A 23,184-nucleotide genomic window follows, 5' to 3' on the forward strand; every position below is an offset into this window, starting at 1 on the left:
ACACCGCCAGCGCACACACACTCCATTTACGGGACAGTGAAATCCGTGCCACTCCAGGAGTTTAACCTGCTTTAAAATCGCCGCCGATGCACCGCACTCGCAGCAGCCACAGCCCCTCGGCTCGCAGCCGCGCACTCACCACGCGTCTTTGCCCGGCCTCGGCACCTCGCACCCGCGGGTGGACCTTCCCTCCCTCCTTCCTCCCTTCCTTCCTCCCTCCCGGAGCGGAGGGACAGACAGACGTACCCATGGCGAGGAGCAGGGCGGGCAGCGCCGCGCCCGCGGAGCCCATGTCCGGCGCGGTGCGAGGTCGGGCCGGTGCCGCTCCCGAGCTGGCCGCCTCGCAGCGCGACACTGAGCGCCACCTGCTCCGAGCCGCCCCCAAATACTCCTTCTCCTCCTCCTTCTTTCCCTCCTCCTCCTCCTCCTCCTCCTCCTCCTCCTCCTCCTCCACGCCCCCTGCGGTCCACGGCCGTGGAGGGGCCGGAGGCAGCTCCTCCCGTCCCCTGCCCCTCGCCCCACACCCGCGGCGCTGCTGGCGGTGCTGTCCCCTGCAGGCTTTGCAACCGGGCTGCTCCCAGCGGCTCTCCCTTAGTTTCATTCCCTGGAGGAGAACTCCTCGCGCTCGCCCCGCCTGGCGCTGCCCAAGGCTGCGTACCCTTTGCTCATCGCTGCAGTGGAAGGAGGGCTCCGGGATCGGGACACCCACCACCCCCGCCTGAAGAGCGGACAGAACTCCACTACTAAAGAAGTAGTAAAGTAGGTATGTTTATTTCCAGCTGGGACGCACGGGGGATCGCTCCTCCAAAGCCATGCGTGCCGACAGCTGCATTCAGCTCGGTATTTACCGGGTTACAAGTTCCATATTCATTAAGTTTCGCAGCACGCCTATACATATTCATCACCTAGCCCCGCTTCGTATTATAATGAACCCAAAAGTCATTTACATCCGCGTTGCGCTTGCGCAGTGTGGTTTGGTGTTTTCTTGGTAGGGGTCTTCGGGGATCTTTTGGAGGAAGGCTGACGGTCTTCCTCGTCCTCAACTTTTAACCTTTCTTCCCCGCGCATGCTCTTTTGTATCCCTGGCCTTCGAGACTGGTTTGAGCTAGTTTGCAGGGTATCTGTCTGAGACCCCCCTGGTTTTATCAGAGTTCTCTTATCTTTTCTTCCTGCCCTGGTATGCTGACCAAGCTGGATATATTGTTCCTGACAAACTAATTCTCCTGCTTCCCATCCCCCTGATTCACGCCCGGGGCACCCTGGACAACAGCGCTGTGGAGGGGTGGGAATGCCTCTTTTTCTCTGGTGGCAGAAACTTGCAGAATAGTCTTTAAACCTGTATTTATTAAACAATATAGAGGGGCTGTTTAATACTTGCTCAAGTATTAAATTGCATGTTTAATGACGCTGAATCTATATCTTCTTCTTCAAATGAAATTCCTGCAGAATATGCCCCCAGCTATGCAGTAGTGCAACAGGATCCAGAAACCTTGCCACAAAACTGTCTCGAAGTTGGCAATGATGGTGAGGATGTATTGCCTAGGCAAAATAACTGCCTACATTGTCTTAAGTCCCAGGCCAATATCCAGGAAGACAAAGAGAATCGAAGCCAGTAAAAATAGGGAGGTGAGAAGTTTGACTTCCTAAGAAATCAGAAAGAATTCTTATGCAAAGTGCTGTGTAGCTTTCATCCTACCTAGCCTTGTCAGCACTGTTTGAGTACTGCATGTGCAGAGTATTTGAGAAACATGCATTTTCTCCATCCCACAGTTCCAGTAAATATCAAAATTTATGGAACTACCTTTTCATATGGAATGTATTTCATTTTGTACAATGAATTCTGCTGAATAATTTGAACTTCTTGGCATAACATCGTGTAATGAAAAAGACAGTTTGCCTGGCAAATTGAAATAGAAATTCTTCCTTCCTTCACCCGTCTCAGCCTCTAGGTCACGGCCCTTTAGGTGTGACACATCGTAGCTATTATTTAAGGTGTACATGTATTCTCTCAGCTTCTTAGTTGTTTTTAACAATCGGAAGATGAGTTGTAAGTTAAAATGAAGAAACTTGTCAACAGGTGGAATTATTCAGCAGGTATTTTATGTAGACATCATGTGGTTAAAGAAATTTCCATCAGGATGTTAAAATCTACTTGATGGAAGTGCAGCAGAGACCTGCCTTTGCTTAACTTACATTGAATTCTTCCATGTATTTACTTTACAGGACACACAGGCATGTTACCCATTCCAGTGCAAGATCTTGTACATGAACTGTGAGCACTTCCCAAGATACTGTTGCTGCTGAACTCCAAATCCCTCTCCAAAGCCCAGTCCAAAGCCTTCTCCAAAACCCTTGGTCAGTCATCACCAGTGATGACTTGCAAGCCTCTGGGAGCACTGTAGCACTGTGTTTCCTTTGCACGGTGTCACAGAAGCCCTGCAGACACTTCAAGGTGCAGCTATTGAAGTAGTAACACCAGCTTCAGCACACAGACTGATCCAGCGACCAGCAGGCAAATTGTGAGGGGAAGAGCAGCCATGGCAGCTTTTCTTTCTATCTGCACTGAGTGTATACATGTGTGTGCCACTCCGGGACAAGAAGGAAAAACTATACTTCCACAAGGATGAAGAAGAACACAAATTAATAAATACTAATGAAAGGACAATAAAAAACAACAAACAAAAATCCACAGCATAGAGAAAAATGGTTTCTTAATAATGGAATAAACCTAGAATCACCCTCTTCCCCACCCTAAAATAACCTCTGCAGACTAATGTCTCAGTTTCCTAAGGAACAATGTCTTTGATTCAGTTACATCATTCTCATTATAAATTTACCCTTAGGATATGAAACTTTCTTTCTCATCCAGACACAATGTTGAAGAATAATTTCTCACACACTAAGGGTGTCTCCCAGGGTGTTGCTTCTTAGAGCAACATTCTTCTGTGTTTACAAAGAATAGGTTGTAGGAGAATAAACACTGTGACAATTACTGTATTCTTTAACAATACTCCCTTAGATGAATGCTTTTGTTTTAAATTATTATAAGCCATTTGATAACAATGTTCTCATATAATCCTGAGCTGTACTTTGCATACCATGGGAAACAAAAGTTTTTAGGTTGTGCAATATTTCACCTTTTCTGACTCACTTCAGAAATTTTATACATATATTGCACATATTCAGAGAAATTATTATTTATTGCTGTTCACCTACACTGATAATCAAATTACTCAGAGAACAGTTTGGTTAGTGTTCCTTATCTCTGCGCTATAAAATGGGGTTGGATACACCCTTTGCTGTACACGTGCTTGTTGTTTAATGATGTTTTATAGCACCTTGTCATGTCTGCTTGTCATCGATTACAGGGACTCTTGCCAAAACCACCATGTCTGCCTGAGCTGATTTGCAAGGTTTCAGACTTGGTTCTGTGCAAATATGGTTTACTTGCACATTAGAATAATCTATTTTGTTATCACGGCCCAAACAAACTTCCCTTTTCACAGTAAGGACTGTGTGAAGTAGGTCGCTTTATCACCACGAAAAGTTCAATATAGTTTTTGCATTTTCAAGAAAAAATAAACATTGTGAAGTGAAGATAATGAACAAATATTTGCTTTTAAAAGTTATTCTGGTGAAGATATATTTAACAATCAATTTTACAGTTTATGCATGTTATTCTAGCTTTTTAATGTGATGAAAAAATGTACAAATTAATGCCAACCTGCTCAGAGAAATATGCAGGTATTTCCATTTTTGTCATTTGCAAGGGCTGACCAGAGAATCAGAGCTTCTGTGGTATGCAAAACTTAGGAGTTCTCTGTTTATGTATTTCTGGGGGGAAATCTTGGAAAAGTGACTAATTTACCCACAGGAGGCCAAGATGCATCGCTCCAGGTCACTCTGATTTGTCTGAAGATGCTAGAGGGAAAGCCTCCAAATATCAGTAATTGTTTTTAACAGAAACATGGTGTCTGTAAGAAAAATGTTACATTAAGGGCTGCTCGGAAAGGAAAAAGAACAAGCTACTTAAAAGACTCAAATCTGTAAAGGAAATGTTAAAATTAGCTGTGAGGATGTAGATTAGACAGTAAAAGTTCAGTTTTGAAATAAAACTGGAAAAGGTCAAAAATATGCAAAAGGCATTTTAGGTATCCATAGGCAACAAGTAGAGGACAAAACAGAACTTTGCTATGCTACTATCCAAACCCCACCTTTTTAACACTCTTTTGCAACTTTGGTTCGATCATCTCAAAGTGCTATACAGGAATTCTCCGGTCTTGCTCTTGATGCACAGCACCATTTCCTACTCTGGATGTACCGACACACATTTACCTGTTTCTTGCTGTTTTGACTGAACTGTTCTACCTAGCACAGAATATGTACACATATTTTCACCAATTATTTTTTCAGGTTAGGAAACCTTATACCTGTCATGAGGAAATTATATAAATGGGACTTAATGAAGCCCGTGAAGAAGTGTTCCATTCACCTGTGATCCCAAAAGTGAGGTCCTATAGGGGAACCTAACCCAACATATGTAATTTCAGGGTCTCTAGAGCAGCTGATATACTCCTTCAGGAAGTTCAGCCCAATTACCAAAGTATTAACCTTGATACAGCTCCAATAATCACACAAACTCTTTAAAATAGTGGATATCTTTAAAATATTTATCAGAGAGGATTTAAAAGTACCCGATGAGAAGACAGGAACCTCTATTTCCTTAGAATATGCCCTTGTTTACATTTTTGACCATTTCTATTTTGAAAACATCGTAATTGTTTTCCGTTTTTTGGAATTAAGATCTATAAATTCTTCATTTTTATTTTCCTGCCATTAAAAGTTGCTCAAGTATTTGGTAGGCATTTTTAGCAAACCTGACTCCCTTAACAAATTCTACTGAATCCCACTGAATTTTTAACTAATTATGTGAGAAATATTTTAGTCTTAATGCATTACTTTGTGAGGGATTTATTTTCTTATTTTTTCCTTAGATTGTTTGCAACTTAAGTGTGTGACTCTAATAAAAAATAACACTGAATATAAAATAAACCCCACTTTTGGTATATCTATAACTGCTTAACTTGACCTATTCTCTCCTGGTCATTTGCTACATTATCTAGAATTAACTACAAACCTTGAGTAAAAGATGAAGTACCAAAAGGTGGCAGATAAAATGTGGTAACGTGATCAGGTGTTGTCTAGTTGATTGTAAAAAAGTGTTCACAGAATCACAGAATCACAGAATCAATTGGGTTGGAAAAGACTTTTGAAATCATCAAGCCCATTCCAATGTCTAATCACCCTTTCTGTGAAGAAATTCCTCCCAATGTCAAATCTAAACTTCCTCTGGTGCAGCTTAAACTTATGTCCACTCATCCTGTCACTGATTACCTGGGAGAAGAGGCCAACCCCCACCTGGCTACAGCCTCCTTTCAGGCAGGTGTAGAAAGTGATAAGGTCACCCCTGAGCCTCCTTTTCTCCAGGCTAAACACCCCCAGCTCCCTCAGCTGCTCCTCACAGGACTTGTGCTCCTGACCCTTCTCCAGCTCCGCCGCCCTTCTCTGGACTCCCTCCAGTACCTCAATGTCTTTCTTGCAATGAGGGGCCCAGAACTGGACACAGCACTCGAGGTGTGGCCTCACCAGTGCCCAGTACAGGGGGACAATCCCTGCCCTGGTCCTGCTGGCCACACTATTGCTGATCCAGGCCAGGATGCCCTTGGCCTTCTTGGCCACCTGGGCACACCCTGGCTCATGTCCAGCTGCTGTCACCAGCACCCCCAGGTCCTTTCCGGCCCCTCTGTCCCAGCCTGTGCCACTGCCTGGAGTTGTGACCCAAGGGCAGGACCCAGCACTTGGTCTTGTTGAGCCTCACACCATTGGCCTCAGCCCATGGATCCAGCCTGTCCAGATCCCCCTGCAGAGCCTTCCTGCCCTCCAGCAGATCAACACTCCTGCCCAACTTGTGTCATCTGTGAAGGGACTGAGGGTGCACTCAATCCCTTGTCGAGGTCATTGATGAGATACCAAGCAGAACTGGCCCCAGTACTGAGAGCTGGAGAAACAGCACCAGAGACCAAATAAAATCTTTGAAAAGTGCAACATGCCCACCTTTGCACATGGCCTAATGGCACAGTTTCAGTCACATGTCACAAACCCAGAGAGGGGGCATGACCTCTCTCATCACATGGCATGACCTCCTCCTCCATGGCCATCCTGCCAGCCCTTCATGCAAAGACCTTTCAGATTTTACTCCAGTTTTTGTGGGCTGGCATGTTGGTTCTCCCCAGACATATTTTCTTAGAAGGTGAATAAGATTTTTGCAATCTGGTAAGGAATGTGTTATAAATACATTAATAACAACAGGAAGATGAAGGAAAACCTCCATTCTTTATTGAACACAGTAGGGGAAATATAGTTACCAAAATGAGAAAAAGGCTGAGGTTCCTCACACCTTCTTTGCCTCAGTCTTCAACTGTTAAGACCAGTGATCATCAGGGCAACCAGCCCCCTGAGCTGTCTGACAGGGACAGGGAGCAGAGTAGACCCCCTGCAATCCAGGAGGAAGTAGTCAGTGACCTGATGTGCCACTCCGACAGCCACAAGCCTGTGGCACCAGATGGGATTCACCCACGGGTACTGAGGGAACCAGCAGAAGAGTTTGCTAAGCCGTGCTCCATCATTAATCATCAGTCATGGCTAACTGGGGAGGTCCCAGATGACTGGAGGTTGGTCGGTGTGGCTCCCATGCACAGGAAGGTCTGGGAGGAAGATACGTGAGACTACAGGCCTGTCAGCCTGACCGCGGTGCCAGGGAAGGTTATGGAACAGATCATTTTGAGCCTGTGGGGATCAGAGGCATCAGACCCAGCCACTACAGGTTTAGGAAAGGCAGGTCCTGCCTGACCAACCTGATCTTCTATGACCAGGTGACCTGCCTGGTGGATGAGGGAAAGGCTGTGGGTGCTGTCTACCCGGACTTCAGTAAAGCCTTTGACACTACCCCAGCATTCTGGAACAGCTGGAAGCCCAGGGCTTGGACAGGTGCACTCTTTGCTGGGTTAAAAACTGTCTGGATGGCCAGGCTCAAAAAGTGGTGGCCACATCGAGTTCATGTCCGGTCACTGATAGGCTTCCACAAGGCTCAATATTGGGCCCAGTCCTGTTCAATATCTTTATTATCCTGTTCAATATCAAGATCTGAATTAAATGGACCCTTACTAAACTCACAGGAGACACTAGGTTGGGTGTGAATGCTGATCTGCTGGAGGGCAGGAAGGCCCTGCAGAGGGATCTGGACAGGCTGGATCCATGGGCTGAGGCCAATGGTGTGAGGTTCAACAAGGCCAAGTGCTGGGCCCTGCCCTTGGGTCACAACAACCACAGGCAGCACCACAGGCTGGGACAGAGGGGCTGGAAAGGACCTGGGGGTGCTGGTGACAGCAGCTGGACATGAGCCAGGGTGTGCCCAGGTGGCCAAGAAGGCCAATGGCATCCTGGCCTGGATCAGCAATAGTGTGGCCAGCAGGACCAGGGCAGGGATTGTCCTCCTGTACTGGGCACTGGTGAGGCCACACCTCGAGTGCTGTGTCCAGTTCTGGGCCCCTGATTGCAAGAAAGACATTGAGGTACTGGAGGGAGTCCAGAGAAGGTCAGGGGAGCTGGGGAAGGGTCTGGAGCACAAGTCCTGGTCCTGTGAGGAGCAGCTGAGGGAGCTGGGGGTGTTTAGTCTGGAGAAAAGGAGGCTCAGGGGTGACCTTATCACTTTCTACAACTGCCTGAAAGGAGGCTGTAGCCAGGTGGGGGTTGGCCTCTTCTCCCAGGTTACAAGCAACAGAAGAGGAAATAGCTTCAAGCTCTGCCAGGGGAGATTTAGGTTGGAAATTAGGGAGAATTTCTTCAGTGAATGTATGGTCAAGCACTGAAGTGGGTAACCCAGGGAGATGGTAGAATCAGCATCCCCAGAGGATGAACAGAGGTTTTCAAGAAATGACTTGGATGTGGTACCTTATGCTGTGGTTTGTTTGATATGATGTTCAGTCAAAGGTTGGACTTGATGATTTTGGAGGTCTTTTCCAACCTTAATGATTCTATGAACTATGTCATAGCAGCACGTTATAAGGCAAATATTACTCTCTAATAATTGTCTGTTCAATGAGAACTGTAGGCAATTTTCCAAATACTGGGAATTCATGACATACAGGAGCCAGGACTCTGAGTTAATTTTGGCAGATCCTCAAATTGAACCTCAAATTAAAAAAAAAAACCAAAAAGCAATTTAGTAGTTTGTGGAGTTCCTGAGAGTCTCAAAACCCTCATCACTGGTGCCACCAGAACAGGTTTTTTTTCCTGGCTATCAGGGTAAATGGAAATTTTAGCTGAGCCCTAAAATTTTTGAGATGTAATAGCATCTATCCTGGCACAGTGTAAAATGGCTGAGGCCAGAGTAAGGCTTTTGTCAGTGAGATTTTATGAGCTGGCACACAAGAAAGTGAGCTATGAATGGCTATTAATTTGGACCATGAGAAAATACTGAGCAAAATTTCTCTGTGTGTTCTCCAAAATGATACAAAGTAATCTACTTTTCTCAGATTACTGTCACAGAATTGCTAAACTTCAACCGCTTTTCAGGGAAAACTGAGGACATCCTCTGTTTTTCATCTTACCCACTCTGATAGAGTGAAAATGTGTTGTAACGGAAAACAATATAAAAAAATTTTCACTAGAGAAAGAAATCCTATTTCTTTACCCCGGGAAGAATAACAGTACCCTGAACATGAATAAACCTTAAGGACCATATGTATATGAAACAGATATGTGAAGCTTTGTGATAAGTAGTAACTTCCAGTACCAAATCAAGCTGAACTATAACCAAGAAGAGTGATTTCACCAGCACTGAAAGTGAACAAGTGGGCAAAGGGGGTGGATGAAGTCCATCAAGACAACTGGCTCACTAGATCTACTCCAATCTACTTTGAATACTTCTGCTCCCTCTCCCATTTCTTTGAAAATCCCCGGGAGACACAACATTCAGTGAGCCCTTGAGGAATCTCTGTCCTTTCCGAGAATGCTCAGAAAGTGGGAAAAGAAGGGCAGAAGGGTGAGTGCATGAGCAGGGAAAAACGGTAAAGTAGCTCTATGCCCCACTGTGCTAGAGTCAGAATCAAAATCTATCTTGAGTCTTTCAGTCAATTTTTTAAACTGAATGAACAAAATCCATTATCTCTGAGGTGTCAGCCCTCAGTCTTTGTAACTAAAACATGATTTCATTGATGATAGCTCATTTTATCATCCACTTTTTTAAACATAATCCTGCTGTGCTGTCTAAACTGTGGTATCAGCCAGTTGTTACTAAAACTTCATCAGCAATTTAATCTTTATGACTCTTTATTGTTACAGGGCTCAAACCTCAAACCACACCCACTGCATGAAGTGGTATTATCTCTGAACTGTGAAGTGCTGAGGGCTGTTTCTGATAAATGCAATGAATTCTAATCCAGTTCTGTGCAAATCACACATCATATTACACTTCTTGCTGTGAGAAAGTGATTCTAGTTATTCATTAATTCAATTGAAAAGCAATTTAAAACAAACAAACAAAAATAGAAATGGATTTTTTCTCCCTGATCTTCATTGAAATGCTCCCATGGACAATGTCCAGCAAACTCTTAATGATCAGATACTTTCAGAGCAGTTACTATGGTAAGCACTCCCCCATGACTAGACAGGATGTTGCTATTAGAGAATTGTGATTCATCATCAAAGTAGTCTCTGATGAGAGAACAGTTATTACATATTTTGTAAACTTTTCTAAAAGTTAACTCTGATATAAAAGGTATAATCTTTATCTTCTAGGAAGTTTTGATACAAATGTTTACTAGGTTTAAGGAAGTTAATGTGAATCATTCACAATTATGCAAGACTGTGGACTATTTGGGTTACAGGAATAAGTTGTACAGAAGAATCTCTGGACAGGAAGAATGATTAGATGAATGAATGAATATGTCTTCCAACTTCATTTAGTGTTATGGAAACAACTCTGTGCCAGGAAGTCATATGATCTTCTAAAAAGCTTTCAAACATGGGTGTAAGCACAAAGTCCATAAATCTAATGACAATGCATTTATGACAGCTTGACCACATCAAGCTCTCCTGGATGTTATGCTGTGCAAGAATACTTGTTTCTACAATGCCCTTCTATTGACAGCTAGATGAATTTGTTTTTAGGTACTGAGATGATTTTATATTATTCTTATATCAATAACAAGCAAACAAACTACACAGGAGATTTGTTAGACTCAATTTCCTTTTTAATCAATAAAGCACATAGAATACTTTTACAGGAAAAAGAAAATGCTGTGCAGAATGCTGTGGTTCTATTTAAAAGTACATAAATCCCCTTTTATTCCTGTTAAGTGGTATAGTTAAGAGCAGTACATTCTGATTATCTTATTTGCTTTTATTTTTGAATGGGTGACCATCTATACAATAGGCAATTAAAGAAATTAACCAATTAGATTATGTGGAACTCATTAGATGAGTATGACCCTAACTCCAGCCTCTTGGTGCCACGTGAGATGAAAACCCTTGGCTTCAGTTTAAGGTGGATTCCCCTGACTCAAGCTCTGAGGAAGAGGAACACCATGCTCAAAATGACTCAGGACAGGATATGTACTAGAGGGTTCAGGTAAGGGGTCAGGGTAGGTGGGTTGTGTCCGTAGTAATGGCTCATAATAATGACTTAGAGGGAAACCAGACAAGCAAGGAACTGCCCAGGGAGCCCAAGCAGCTGCTCAGGGAGATTGGTCTAATTCAGATGCTGTTTCCTAAGTCTTCTAAAATCATGTATGGGATCAGCAAACTCTAGAACAACCTGATATTGAAGCAGGAGTGTGCAGAGAATTCCTGCCCTATAGAAAAGTAGCTTGTCCATTCCCACTAAGCTACCTACTTCAGTGCTGAAGTTAGGAACTGAGCTGTGAGGGCCAGAATCCTTTTGTTACTTAATCTCAGGCTACACACCCAATTTATGAATTTTTACATGCTTTTGTTGAAATAAAAATTATTTATCTTATTAGTTATTAGAACCACATTACAATGCTAATGTGTCTATTTTTAGGAATAAAATTGATTACATGTTGTAAAATTAGATTCTGGTACCTTTAGCGCCTGCCAAATTTAAGTGAGATGTTCCTGATATTTGCAATGTTGCTTTCAGTAGGTTTTTCTGTTGTATATCATGAAAAGCAGTAAAGTACAGCTCTTCCAGTGCTGTGTGGAAAGGCTAGTAAGGATAAAAACAGATAGTTTACTAATCACTAAGAATCGTGTAAGAATAATGTGCTATAGTGCTATCCCCTTGACATACTTGTAAGTATGTATGTATACTTATCTTTTAAATAGATACTATAATTGAAAATGTGATAATAGGAAAAATGTGAAAAGAGAGAAAGCATCATGAATGAGGAAAGCAGTGTAGTTATACTAAGCTTATTACTGTTTTTACAGTGCAAAGGTCTAAAATGAAACACTGATCTTAAACATACTCTACTTTGATAAATACTACTGATTTATTTTTGCATAGTTTATCTAGGGAAATAGACTGCTCTTTTGACCTAGACATTTTGCAGTTAGGCTGATGCTTTAAAATAAGATATGAAATGTCACGAGAAAAATGAAAAGCTCCGGTTAACAGCTTATCATAACTAAATAGTGAAACACTTAGAAGTATGCTGCATAAGAATTATGTGTGTCTTACACAACTTGTGAGTAATTTTATGAAGCCAGGAAAAGTGACCTCACTGTTAACAAACTGAATGAATAATAACAAATACAAGTATTTCCTCTGCCACCATAGACTTTCTACATGTGCACAGGTGAGTCAAAATTCCTTCATAATTCTGTTCCTTGACAAAACCATAAGAGGTTAACAACACTGCTATGCCTTTTCAGAGATACTGTGAGAAAAAAAATTACAGTTCCAACATGTTCAAATGCTACGGACACAAGTGCCATTTAAACCTTTCAATCAAATATATTCAAGCAAAATAATAAATTTTCTTCAAGTAAAACCTGTGTCTGGCTTGGGAGTGAAAACACCACTATATTAATTTATCTTCACAGCTCAACAAATACATTTTTGGCTTCCTTCACAATGAATGATGCAGGGATTCTATCCACAATTCCTCTACGACACTTTTTTGCTTCCATTCATGTATTCTGTGCCCAGATCCCATTCAGGCGGGGTGCACTTCCAGCTGTCCAGACGAGCACAGCAACCATGTCTACTGTCTCAGCGTCTCTCCCAGGCTCTGTGAAGCACAGCCACCCACAGTGTTCCCATGGAGGGCTCTGCCCTCTCCTGTGAGTCATACTGCTACCTTCAGCAGACTGCTGCTGTGAAATAACCACCTTTCCCACAGACACAAGAAGAAATTGCAAACACTTTCAAACTCAATCCTACTTGGTGCATTCACAAATGTCAGCCTTTTCCAGTAACTCCTTTCTCCAATTTAGGAACTAAATAGATGGGACTGAAGAGTGACAGCATCTTTCAAGCAATGAAGTACCTTCTGGCACACTTTCAGAGTTTTACCTGTCAGCATGCTCAACCCAATCTATAGTCTCTTCTTGAAAAGTAAGTCTTTATAAAATTTATTACTCTTTTTTTAAGCTATTACTATAAAGACAATGATAAGCAAAAACATTTTGGAAAATTGATTTGATATTTGTTTTTTTCAGTATTTCAGTGACGTTTGTTCCAAGAGGAGGAACAAGTTTTCCTGGCTTCCTTGGAAAGGTAAAGCTTTTCTGCCAACAAGTATGTCTTGCAGAACTTAGAACACCTCCTCAGCATTTTCTGATCTACTGGCAATCAATACTGACTCATGCTGAGGCAGCACCACACTTGGTGAGCATGCATCCTTTTTCTCCTGTTAATTTCGTGTGGCTCCAAGTAACACAGGAAGCTCTCAAGGTCACAGCACAGCCATGAGCCCTCGGGAGAGATCTTCATGGGAGGAAGACAAGTGCATGAAAGAAAGGAAGAAACTAAATGAACTAAATAGAAAGAAAAAAATTTCTTAAAGAAACTTTTTGCTATCTACATTTCAGTGTATTCTCATATAAACTTTTAATCTTTGACACAAAATAAACATCGTTTGTTAAGTGCTTATTTAGTATGCAAATTCTTCATCACTTCTTAAACTCGTAAGTAATAAAGATGAGCTGTGATTTATAATACTAGAAGAAGCTTGCCAGTGCTGCATTTCCTATCTGTGCTCTTCTGATAATTATTATTTTGTACACGTTATACTCATTGGATTAAATAGCTACACAAGAAATTTACAGTGACAGTTTATGAAGCACCCTGCTGGCTACTCCAAGATATACAGCAAGAGTCAAACTTTCAGGGTGACTCTAAACATTTTCTGCATAAATATGGACATTTCAATTTGCAGGTAAAAATTATGCCCCTGCTTATTTGAGCACAGTGTGCAATCAGATGGGCTTGAATGATTTGCGCATTTTTAGGCCTGCCAAAAATATATTTTAAGTTCAAACAGTTATGTGATTTCATGGATCAACCCTTTATGGTCCACTTGACCATAAAAATCTCTTTCTTGGAGTATCCTTGGTTCAGCTCGACATGCTAAAATGAGTTGAAAGAGAAATCCATGGTATTTCAGTAATTTTCACCCAGTATTCTGGACGTGCTTCTATCTTCTGAGTTGCCATTGCATCAGCTATCACACGGTATTTGGTGCATTCTCAAAGTTTACATGTTCTGCCTTGTGAATTGAGAATCTGCTTCCAGGGAACTGACATTAGGAGGGAATATTGAAAATGATGCATTTTCCTTTTGAAAATCATAAAGTGATAAAAAAGACTGGGATTGCTACATACAAGCTGACTTGTTGTGTAATTTGGAATGAAAAATTATTCCACAGACACAGGTATATAAAAATATAACTACAAATTTTCCGTATTAAAAGCCATTAGAATCTTTGAACTCAGTTACTCTCCAAAAATGAGTAACGCTTAAAGGTAAATACTAGAAGATCACAAAATGCCACAAGGTTGTTCATTCTTTTTTTGCATCATTCTTTTTCATGTGTGCTTGATTTTCTTCTTGTTTTTCTGTTTCTTGGGGTTTTTAAACGCACCTGCATTTAGAAAGCATTGTAACCACTGCATCTAAGTTTATAATTTTACAGTAACATTTTGGAGGCAGACCTGAGCAAAAATTTCTGCTTTTTTTTTTTTTTTTCATTTCTCCATTTTCTTCTTTAGTGGTCTTTTGAAAAATCCAGCCTAAAGAAAAGAAAAAAAAGTGACTAAGAACTGCTCAAAGCATACAAACCATACTGGCTACATTCATGAGCTGGTTCTTACTACTATTTTAATACTTACACTACTGTACAAAGTTAGTTAATATTCTATCACTGAACTATGACAGTGTTTTTCCTGGAATGGAAAAACTAAGTATGTTTAATATATAGCAGAGTGATTGGTGAACCACTGTTTTGCTCACATATTGTCAAAGGTTAAAGCGCTTAATAGTAATATTTTTACTCAATTGAATAAATGATATTTAATTTTATAATGTCAACATTTTCAAGAGATCATGCATGTTTAAATTTATAAGCTGTAACTGTCTAATGCAATCAGGAACAAAATATTTAGCCTGGAGAAGAGTGCCCACTTGTGGCAAAACTTACACCACAGGCCTAGCATCTCTTGCACAGAGAAAACATACGTGGCAAAGGTCACAGCCAAAGTTGATAGAAAAATCCCTTAATAAACCCTTACTCATACTAAAATATCTTATTTTTCTTTCCCTAACATAATGGCATTACAGGTTTCAATCGGATAGCACCGCTTGTTACACATCAGAAAAATGCAGTGTAATTAATTATTTTGTAATTTCTACAAGATTTCACACTACTTATTAGATAATATTACTGTCTCTGAGGTTCTATGAGAAAGAAATGACAGAGAATTTAAGCATGTTTTTTTATATTCATGAAGACAAGGATGTGCAGCTTACCTTCCACAGAGCAAATATAAGCAGAGCAAGAATCAAGAGTCCAGCGAAGATGCTCAGGAGGATAACCCATAAGGGCACTGTACCTGGTGGATGTTCTTTGGAAATCTTAATCATGGTCTGCAAAGTGTTAGGAATGTAAGCAATAAATAATTTGTCATTCTAAAATATCAAAACAGCAGCAGTGATTGATCACTATGCAGTGATTTTCCAGGGTATCACTTCATTTTAACTACAGGAATTTGTAGGAAGGAATTAAGAAAATAATCTCCAGCAGGAAAGCCTGTGTTTACACAATACTTTGCGCTTTCTAAGTGCATTCATTCACGAGGGTGTCCCTGCTACAAGTCAGTAGTCATTGTTATAAAGGACACAGGACCAAAATCATGAGTAGTGGAAGAATAAGCTAAGGAGTTTCTTCAGTACACTCTTCCTCACTCAGTGCTTGCCTCCCTGAAAGATGGAGGTAAGCAAAAGTGTAAAAGGCTGTGTAGATACTAATTTGACTTTAAACAAGGCATATGTGGTGTAAACTATACAGGAATAAGTAATATTCACATTTAAATAAATGTGACCGTGTAGGAGTTTGAATTAACTGAAGAATTTGTTAGAGACTAACTTTATAGTTCAAAAGAGCATTGAAGAGCTGAACATTAACCATGAAATTTTGTGCCTGAAAAAGGTAAATCTGAAAGTCCTTGTCTCATTATCTGCAAGCCTCTCAGCTGTGTTTTAACTCCTGGACTGAATTTTAATCTATCACTTAAAAGAAATTTCTAAATAGCAGTGGACCTCTGATTTTTGAATTTTCAAAAATATTTTGTGCAAGATGTAATTCACACTGAATATTACTTTTCTAAATTTTGTGGTATTATCAATAAGAACTCATAATAAGATTTTTCCTTAAAAAATTGACATTGTAGTAAATAAGCTCGTGCATGTACAAGTTATCACAAAAGACCAATGTTCAAACACTATAAATGCTTGGAATTAAGAGTACTAAAAGGATAAATAATACCTCTAACAAAATTTAAGACATTTCTCTTTATATCTGACACCACTAGTATCATGTTATATACTTCCTTATCTAAGAAAATGATAGTGAACTTCTGAAAAATAAAAGATCCTGTTTCAAATATGTATCCTGAGTAACGAAGTGGAAAGAATAAATAAGGCAATAATAAAGAAATACAAAGTAAGATCAATTTTAATTGACCCAGCACAATTTTCAAATCCTATTGATTCTTTAAAGGAATTTTAATTGTATTTTTAATTTACACAGCTGCAGGAATTATTTATATTGCAGCAAGCAGAAAAAATTCAGACAGTATCCTTAACCAGGTACATTGTTGGGTATTGGGCTTTTGGTGTTATTTTCTGACTAATTCTGAGACTTCTACTATAATATAAAATCACTTCTTTTTAGAGTAGGATAATGCATCACTAAAGGTAACAATCAGTTCATTAGTAATGAATGAAAATGAATGATTCCATAGCACAATAAATTCTATGAAGAACAAATCCGTCAATTATCGTGTCCTTACCTCTAGTTTTTGATGGTCATTTCTCAAAATCAGTGATGAGTTCTCACTCCTAAGTAATGCTTTCACAACAAGGGTTAAGCTGTGAATACTGGCCTAAAAGAAGAGAGTAGGTACTATGGTTTACAGTTAGGTATTTTGAAGTAGAAAACTTTGTAGCAATGAGGAGGGTGAAAGAAAAAATGTTTTGGGAGATGCTGAAAAATGTGCAAGTCAGTGAAACTGCTTATGTATGTCACCTTCAGCACACACATCACACACATTATTGTTTTCAAGACAGAAATACTGCCTTAAAAGGGTAGATTGCAGAGATATCAAAGAAATATTAATTAATCCTTGAATGCTACTGTCTCTCTTCTGCTCTTTGTGATCCAAAAAATCCTTTCTAGAGTTGAGAAATCTTTCCAGATTAAGACTTAGTTAAAAAAACATATGCATCCTTGTACTCCTCCTTATATCTGCTGGTCTAGACTTTGTGGATGGATAAGTAGCTATTAAAAAAGGACCATCAATACAGAATAAGTAAGGGTTGTCTTCTTACCATGGTTTTAAATTCCTGCTAAGTTTTAAGTACTTACTTTAAGGATAAGAAAGTGCGTGTGACAACAGTTTTAAGGAAATTTTTAAAATAGCAAAAGAAAAAATTTCAAATATTAGAGGGGCCACTTAAGAAAATGAAAGACACAATTTTAATAGACATTAGAAACACTGGATTAAGTTTCTCAACTCCGAAATATTCTGAACAAAAATAGAATTTACTTACTTTTATGATGGTAGGTTTCCATACTCTTAATGAAACATTCACTTGATATATGTCAGATGGGATCAGGGCACAGTTAATAGCGGCACAGTTGTATGTATCACAGTCCTGTTTAAAAGGGACCAGCATGAGGTAATAGGAAGAGACTTTTCACATCATTAAAATAAAAACATGTAAAATGTATTACAGATCACTTGATATGACACCAATAATAAACTGGTATTAATTACTGCAGCTTTTTATGTAAAAATGACACTGCAGTATATAAAACAGCTTGAGATATTCATGCCGTGGTAGGACTCAGTTTTTGCAGGCTGGCAAGCCCTGAGAAAAACCTGTTGCTGCAGTTATGGAGCAAAAGTCATCACAGATCTCCTAAAGGAGGCACAGCTTGTAAAAGCAAGTGCTTTTCTACCAACACAGCTATGGCTTTTCTGCAGTGTTTTTCAAATCTTGGGACACCTGAATCTCTCAAGCAGGGCAATATGTGTGTGTGAAAATTCAAGTATCTTTACCTCCTAGTATCACTTCCTAGCTGGGAGTACAGCAGGATCATGTTGTAAAAAGCCAGAAATAGTCACTTAGCCTAGACCTTTGTCACATCTGTGAAGGACAATGATAAGCATGGCAAAATGCTCTTCCCATGACATGGTTTCATTTGCACCAGAAGCTCCACTTGCACTTGTACACTTTCCCCCTGACATGCTAACTTAACTACAGCAGTGGAATTACTTTGTAACTCTTTCATCTAAATGTGAAGGGCTAGTCCTTTTCAAATGGGATCATCAATTACAGTCGCATGGAAAATCTGTCAGGTCACAGTTCTAGCATTTGAATGTATTTTCTATTGGATATCTAAAAAAGTTGAAAAGGAGATAAGAAACATTTAAAATATGACTATTTATTAATCACAGTGGGAACATAGATGGTAATGATTTATTCAGCTGTCAGATGTGCTACTGCTATTTACATATTTTTTAAATTAAAGAAACCTCAAACTATCTAAATTCAGTTCCATATAGAGTTTTGCAGCCAAATAAAATCAATAGTCTAGTCTACATAAAAAAGGTTTTCTAAGCTATTAAAACGAGTTTCTAAATAATACAGTTTGAGAGCAGCTTTTATATATCTTTTTCAGAAGTACTCAGCTCCAAGATCTGGATTAATATCTGGGGGGAATATATATACTATGAGTAGGCTTACCATAATTGTATCCCTTGTAGGTTCTTTTATTTTTGACAACACAAATGGTTTCCCAGTGCCAATCTTGAAGGGATCTACAGGGTAACTAGTTTGGCAGATGGCATTCTGTAAGCAGAAATACAAATAATATTGTCTAGATATGCAATCTATTACATAAATGATCTGGAAACAAGCCAACATTAATAATATTTAATATTTAATAACAATTATAATGTTTACTAACCGCTAAATGCAATAAAATAGCATATTGCAAGAGTGCAGAATAGGAAATTCAGATGGTCTATGTATTGAAGTATTACTATTCGAACAGCAAATGAAATATTTATGAGATAATTTAACCTAAAATGTATGCAGCTACTTAATCATCTGCAGAAGCAAACAAAAGCTTCCTGCAAGATGACCAATATGTGAACCAGCAAGAGTTGGCTATTAAATGAACTAAACAGCTTCTGCAGGGGAATCCACAGAGGTTCTGCCCAAGCAAGCAGACAGGCAGGTTAAGTGCAGGATGCAGAATCCTCAGTTCCAATGTCCAGGGAGGGGGAGCAGATGCTGGAGCACTGCTGGAACTCTGTGACTCCTCCACAGGCAGCTAGGAAATCCTTTGGTGTCTTCAGTGTGGGGGAATTGATTCTTTTCAGTCAGGTCGTTGACTTTCACATTGGCAGCATGAAAAGAATTACAAATCCCCATAGTGCACTTTGGCACACTACTATCACTAGGGTGTAGTTAGCAGGACATGAAACCTGCCTTAGAAAAAACACGATTTATTGAGTTTATGTGCAAACTTCTGTCAAATAGGGTGATTGACTAGGAATGAAAATAATGGGGAAAGGAAATCAAGAACAGACACAACTGTTTTTGCATTCTAAATAGGATTTTTTTGTTCGTTTGATATTTGTTTTGTTTCAAAGTAAACCTTGAACTTTCATTCACATATTTTGGTTTCTTTTTCAGTTGGATAACACCACAAAACTAGGTGAAATTATTTGCAGGGAGGTGCACATACATGTCTCTGAGTGAAAGAAAAAAAAACAAAACAGGTTTAGGTCACCATTTAGTGATAGCTGGGTTTTTCAGCCATGTAGTTATCGATACAGCTGTAGCTGTAGTATCTACAGATAGAGGACAATGGAATTTGTTGGAATTGTGATCTCTGCCAGTTGCACTGGAAGCGTGAAATGGAAAACTCAAATGAGGGCTGCAGTGAAGAGCATTTGAAACATATGACCTACCATCCCCTTCAAGATGTCTCAGTGCCCCAGAGAAGGAAGAAGCCAGAGGACTGCTAGTGCTGGAGAGCAGACATGCAGGAAAGTTAATTTCAGTACCCCAAAGAAGAGAACTGACAGGAGGTTGGGCTCTAGATGCACACAGCAGGATTCCAGCATTTGCAATAAGCACTGCTGACAATGAAGAGAATATGAGGCTCATAGCTGAGTCTGGCCATCCCAGCACTTGCAACATAACAAACCAGCCTTGTTATAGTGCAATTATTGTTCAACACCATTTTAAATCTGCTTGTTTCCTTTCATGAAAATTTTTCCCTCTGTCTTCTTTTGCACATCTGTACATGCTCTTAAAACAATAACATCTTGCTATTTAGACTAAAAGCAATGCATAATCCCAAATGTTCCTTACAACATAAATTTCAGATTTAAATTTATCATAAAAATACAAATTTCTATTTTACCTGGGAATGTGACAATGCAGTAAGGTAGAGAAGAGTGTTCTTGGCAGCTGTTACATTGGGAAATAAGATCTGCAGTGTGAGGTTTGGCATTGGAAACTGTTCACCTTTTTCAATCTATAAAAAAAGAAAAATGTTTTGACTAGTACTTTCCTCATTTTGTAAATATTTGATTGTGAGCCTTTCCTTTTCCTTTTCCTTTTCCTTTTCCTTTTCCTTTTCCTTTTCCTTTTCCTTTTCCTTTCCTTCTTTTAATTTTTACATTTCCACACTTAGTTATGCAAAAAGTGCTTTATATGGGAGAGAAGCCACTCTATTAGTGGCTCCTGCTGGTTCCTCCTCAGCTGTGCTTAGGTAACTGCTCTCCTGCTCACCTGTTCCTCTCTCCTGTTCTCCCTGAGAAGACAACAGGACATATCTGTAATCAGCAGCTCTTCCCGGAAAGGCCTGCTGTGGCTGAGGATTGGGTAAACACCTAGCTGGAATTGCCGGCAGGGGAATTGGTGATATTGTCTCTGAAGTGGACAAACTTAATAAATGCTCAAGAACCTTTTAAACTTTTTCTTCCTGGCTACTTATTTGTGATTAGCTGCTTGCAGAGATGAGCTTTACTTTACAAGATCATAAATGGTATGCTCTGCAATCCAGCAGCTTTTTGACTCAGAAAGCAAAGATTTGCAAATTAGATGGGTAATGCCTTAAACACTCACAGTAGACAAAAAAAAGGTAGCTGAGTAAAACACTGTATGGCCTATAAAAATAGGAAAAAAAACCCTTTGTCATTGTTATTTAGTGAGAGCAAGAATTTTACAATATCCCATTTTTTACAGATAGAAGTTGATTCAGAGACTTTTATGCTTTTTATACGGGACCCTTGTTCAGTTTTGGAATTGACACTGGGAGACAGGATGCTCTCAAGATAACTTGTCAGAAGTGCCTCTCCTGCCCTCTTGTAGCCTCCCATTAGGAACTGGAAGGCCCCGACGAGGTTTTCACAGACTCTTCTCTTCTCCAGGTTGAATAGCCCTCACTGTCCCAGACTGTCCTCACAGGAGTGGTGTTCCAGCCCTGTGATCATCTTTAAGGCCCTCCTCTGGACCCACTTGAGCAGTCCCAGGTCCTTATTTTGGGAGTTCTAGAGCTGGATGTAGTAGTGCAGCAAGGATCTCACAAGAGCAGAGTCCATTAAATATCTTTCCAACGTGATTTTACTTCGCAGTATTCATTCAACTAGGAAGACCAAATTCTTGGAACATGGCATTTGCCTATCATAAATTGGTCTGGATTTTGGAAATGGCTGTTCTAACCAGCCAGGATAGTCCAAGTTCTTACTTAACAGGGCATGGTCTCTTTCCCCAGCTGAGGACAAAAGGTCTAAAACCCACCAGAACTACTCTGCAGGAGATGGGCCATCTGAGACCCTCTGACTCCCTGCATTCCAAAAAAAGGAAGGAAGAAAAAGATTTTAAGCACAAAATGCATGGAGAGGGTTTAACATGTTGTATAGCTGCTATTTAAGTAATGTAAACCTAAAGAAAAAAAAAAAGACAGTACCTATGTAATACATTTTTAGTTGTTTCTTACCCTATAATGTAGAGTCACTTCATCCCCGATCTGCTCTGTTGTGTTAATAGCAGTAGGGACAGTATCATTTGCAGCAATTATAACATGGTGCTCTTTGAAAACACTGTGGGTTAAAGAAAACCACCAAAAAATAAGCACACAAAATTCATAAAACCCCCTAGGAGTTAATAATATAGTTATTTTCATTATTTCATGAAATTCATGACTAGTTTTGCCATTAAGAGTGCATTGCTGCATCCACTGAAGTTGAACTGTTCTGTTCTCTGAATAGGCTCCACTTTTTATTATGTACATTTAGAATGTTTTGTTCAGATATAACTACAAAAAAAGGCAAATATTATTCCCAAAATTAACACATTAGGGTCTGATTTTGTGGTCCTTATTCTAATTGTGCAGTCCCTTATCCTGGGCATTGCCATGTGAAACAGGCAGGATACTGTAAAACACAGAATCAGGAAAAACAGAACAAAGCCAGCATGTTGCAAATTCAGCCTTACTCCCTTATGGGATAAACAAAGGCTGGATTTGAAACATGAAATGCATCCAAAATAACTTTGGCTTAATTATTTACACCTGTACACCATGAAATGTTGTTTATCAATATTATACAGAATGCTTTTCAGGGATGGAATCTAACTGAATTCTGGCTATTTCTGAAAACAAAGTGTACTACAAGACCAGCATTAAAGTGTAAGTCCGAACTTAAAAAGACCCAAATGCCCAAGAACTTAAAATTAAGGCTAATTTTTGAAGATGGAAATCAAACACCACACCATGCAATATTATAGTGATACAAACCCATGGCCATCAGGAAGCTGGAAGTATTTGTTTTCTTATGTATCTGAAATGCCTTTGATTGAATATATCAAAGTACAGGAACCAACAAAAGCTGCTGTTGTATTTGCAAACTGCAGATCAAATTTATATAGATAAAATGAAATTTCAGCAAGTTAGGGACAGTAACTGCTCCATTATTTCATGACTTTCCTTTTCACTGAAGCCTGTGCTTCTGCTTTATGAGCTTTGAAGCTGTTTTCTGTAGATACTGAGCACGTTTCAACAACAAAACAATACTATATTCTCCTTGAACACCTGAAATTTACTGTGCTAGCAAATAAAGTACAGAGAAGTGTCAGTACCTTACAAATATTAATCCTACTTCATATTTTACTGGAATTGTAACATGTCCTCTGTTGTCATTCAAGGTCTCAGGTGGTTCTTCACTGTCACTAAAACAAAACAACATATGTCACTCAGATCAGATTGATGCAGATACAACACAACTACTGGGTGGAAAGGGACCTTAGAAACTGAACTACCTATAGCTCTGGGTATAAAAGGACACTACTCATTTCCA

General features: G+C 39.7%; 2 protein-coding genes and 1 long non-coding RNA gene across 4 annotated transcripts in view; 1 reads left to right on the forward strand and 2 right to left on the reverse strand.

The window, feature by feature from the left end:
• The window catches only part of ITGA2 (integrin subunit alpha 2), a 67,767-nt gene extending 67,365 nt beyond the window's left edge, over positions 1-402 (reverse strand). The window contains exon 1 of the mRNA XM_042028369.1: positions 247-402. Within this exon, the coding sequence (XP_041884303.1) occupies positions 247-292 (46 nt within the window). The 5' untranslated portion in view covers positions 293-402. The remainder of the gene's footprint in view (positions 1-246) is intronic.
• A 7,434-nt stretch (positions 403-7,836) lies between these two features.
• On the forward strand, positions 7,837-14,064 carry LOC121664810. The gene is made up of 2 exons (XR_006016140.1): positions 7,837-12,640; positions 12,745-14,064. It is a non-coding gene; the product is annotated as an uncharacterized LOC121664810 (long non-coding RNA).
• The window catches only part of ITGA1 (integrin subunit alpha 1), a 73,463-nt gene continuing 60,570 nt past the window's right edge, over positions 10,292-23,184 (reverse strand). The window contains exons 23-30 of one of the 2 annotated variants that reach the window (XM_042028373.1): positions 22,967-23,056; positions 21,828-21,930; positions 20,247-20,360; positions 18,554-18,658; positions 17,354-17,458; positions 16,594-16,686; positions 15,053-15,169; positions 10,292-14,316 (exon numbers count right to left, since the gene is read on the reverse strand). In XM_042028373.1, the coding sequence (XP_041884307.1) occupies positions 14,272-14,316; positions 15,053-15,169; positions 16,594-16,686; positions 17,354-17,458; positions 18,554-18,658; positions 20,247-20,360; positions 21,828-21,930; positions 22,967-23,056 (772 nt within the window). In that variant the 3' untranslated portion in view covers positions 10,292-14,271. Of the gene's footprint in view, positions 14,317-15,052; positions 15,170-16,593; positions 16,687-17,353; positions 17,459-18,553; positions 18,659-19,788; positions 19,848-20,246; positions 20,361-21,827; positions 21,931-22,966; positions 23,057-23,184 lie in introns of those variants that run through there. The other variant, XR_006016137.1, reaches the window with a different exon arrangement.

Source organism: Corvus kubaryi, unplaced genomic scaffold (genome assembly GCF_017639235.1).
Source record: "Corvus kubaryi isolate FWS band 111438036 unplaced genomic scaffold, C.kubaryi_AGA036_p1.0 37308, whole genome shotgun sequence".
NCBI lineage: Eukaryota > Metazoa > Chordata > Aves > Passeriformes > Corvidae > Corvus > Corvus kubaryi.